At 46.0% G+C, this 2,245-nt stretch overlaps 1 protein-coding gene across 1 annotated transcript in view; it reads left to right on the top strand.

The window, feature by feature from the left end:
• Positions 1-2,245, top strand: part of Itfg2 (integrin alpha FG-GAP repeat containing 2) — a 15,176-nt gene that overhangs the window by 9,490 nt on the left and 3,441 nt on the right. The window contains exons 2-5 of the mRNA XM_004648156.2: positions 53-148; positions 901-942; positions 1,106-1,277; positions 2,103-2,242. Of these exons, the coding sequence (XP_004648213.1) occupies positions 53-148; positions 901-942; positions 1,106-1,277; positions 2,103-2,242 (450 nt within the window). The remainder of the gene's footprint in view (positions 1-52; positions 149-900; positions 943-1,105; positions 1,278-2,102; positions 2,243-2,245) is intronic.

Genomic DNA, 2,245 nt, shown 5'->3' with positions numbered 1-2,245 from the left:
GCTTTATGCAAAATGAACGGTTTCACTAACATTCTTCTCTCTCCCTTTGAAGTTAAATGAACTGGTTGTGGGAGACACCAGTGGAAAGCTGTCTGTGTATAAGAATGATGACAGCCGGCCGTGGCTCACCTGTACCTGCCAGGGGATGGTTAGTATTCACCTCCTTGGGTCTTGGTGGAAAGGTGGGGAGAGGATCCCTTTGGTGCAGGAACTGTGAAGGGGAGGTGCACTCCAGAGCACCCCCGTTTATCCTGCTCTCCCAGCTGCTCAGCCCAGCCCTGCTTGGAATTTATTTGACATAAGCCAAGCTCACATCCCTCTATACAAGGCTGGCTGTGCTTTATGTAGTGGGACTCCCTGGTGCTTTACAGAAGCGGCATAAGTTTGTCTGATTCTATAAAATATAGTCATGTGTCACGTAAGAGCAGGGACCTACTCTGAGAAATACAGTTAGGCTCTTTCATCACTGTGTGAACGTCGTAGAGTGTACATTCTAACACAGCTAGTAAGGACTAGATGATATAATCTTATGGGCCCCTCTCATACATGTGACTATTTGGTGACTGAAACAGTGTTATGAGATGCATTGCTGTACGGTTAGAAATGGAAGTAATAATCGGAATAACTCTAGAAATATGATAGTCTAGCTATATAAGATGTAAGGATTTTGTTTTATTTTGTTTGAAGCTCAAATTATCTCACTCACCTCACATTTTTCATATTACTATGTGGGTAAACCATAGCACAATAGCTGGTTTGGTAAAAACTATCAATATAGATCACATAACACAAGTTTTCAGCAAATGATAGTAACTAGGAAACCTACTCCATCTTGCTTTGCAGAGATTAGAGGGAACTGTTCTCCCTATTGCTCCCTGAGCCTCCTTTTCTCTCTTGCAGTTGACTTGTGTTGGGGTTGGAGATGTGTGTAATAAAGGAAAGGTAAGGACTCCAGGGAATGTTGGGCTTTGGTCCAATTCCGCGGCCTTCTCCCCTCCCTGTCTGCCAGTGGGAGCCAGCCCCGACCTCTGAGCTCTAATTACCAGCCTTCTACCCGACCTCCCTATCCAGCCCACTCCATCTCTCCTGTCCGTCTTTTTCCTAGAACCTGGTAGTAGCAGTGAGTGCTGAAGGCTGGTTTCATTTGTTTGACCTGACACCCGCCAAGGTGCTGGATGCCTCTGGACACCATGAGGCACTAGTGGGAGAGGAGCAGCGTCCTGTCTTCAAGCAGCACATCCCAGCCAACACCAAGGTCATGCTGATCAGCGACATTGGTGGGCATGACTGCCTTTGCAGACAACCAGGGCCACAGAGCCATTAGGACAGATCTCAAGGGTTGGGAGAGGATCCATATTCATTTGCATATTTGTTGTTTATTTAATGCCAAGTTACTGAGCTCTCATTGTGACCCATGCATTGATCTAGGCACTGAAATTATAATAATGAATGAAACAGACAAAAATAACTGTCCCTCTTAGACTTGACTTAAGACAGGAAAAAATATATATAAATTTTGTAAGAAAATTAAATAGTTGGGCTGGGGCTGTTGCTCAGTTGTAGAATATTTGCCTGGCATGCATGAAGCTTGAGGCTATATCCCCAGGACAGGAAAAAAAAATTAAATAGTATATTAGAAGGTAATAAGTGCTACAGAAAAAAATAAGGCATTGTCAAAATAGAGGTAGCAATTTTAAGTGGAGTTGTCAAGCATGTCCTTGCTGAATAGGTAACATTTGTTAGGAACCTGAAAGTGGCAAGAGAATGAGCTCTCCAGACACAGGGCTGCTCTTTGGATCAGAAGCTGTCTGTAAGTGGTGGAGGTGTGTGGATGAGTCAGGCCCACCGAAGAATAAGTAGGAGAGTACACGCAGTGAGACTTGTAGGATAGGGGGACGAGTAGCTGTGTGGGCGCAAAGAAAGGTTGAGGCAGGCAGCAGGTACAGAAGGCGGGAGTAGCATAAAAGACTGGACATGATGCTACACCAGATAAAAAAGTGCCAGCAGCAATGACAGTGGCAGAGGAGAGGAAGATGCTTGTGGTCCACAAGGAGACCAGTACAGATTTGGCTCCAAATGCAGCTTGTTCTCTGTTCCTGCAGATGGAGATGGGTGTTGTGAACTGGTGGTAGGACACACAGACCGTGTGGTGCGAGCCTTCCGCTGGGAAGAGCTGTCGGAGGGCACTGGACACCTGACAGGACAGCTGGTGTCCCTCAAGAAATGGATGCTGGAGGGCCAGGTG

Source organism: Octodon degus, unplaced genomic scaffold (assembly GCF_000260255.1).
Source record: "Octodon degus isolate 3935 unplaced genomic scaffold, OctDeg1.0 scaffold00355, whole genome shotgun sequence".
Lineage (NCBI taxonomy): Eukaryota > Metazoa > Chordata > Mammalia > Rodentia > Octodontidae > Octodon > Octodon degus.
The sequence above is the reverse complement of the archived record's forward strand: the minus strand, read 5'-3'. Positions and strand labels throughout refer to the sequence as shown.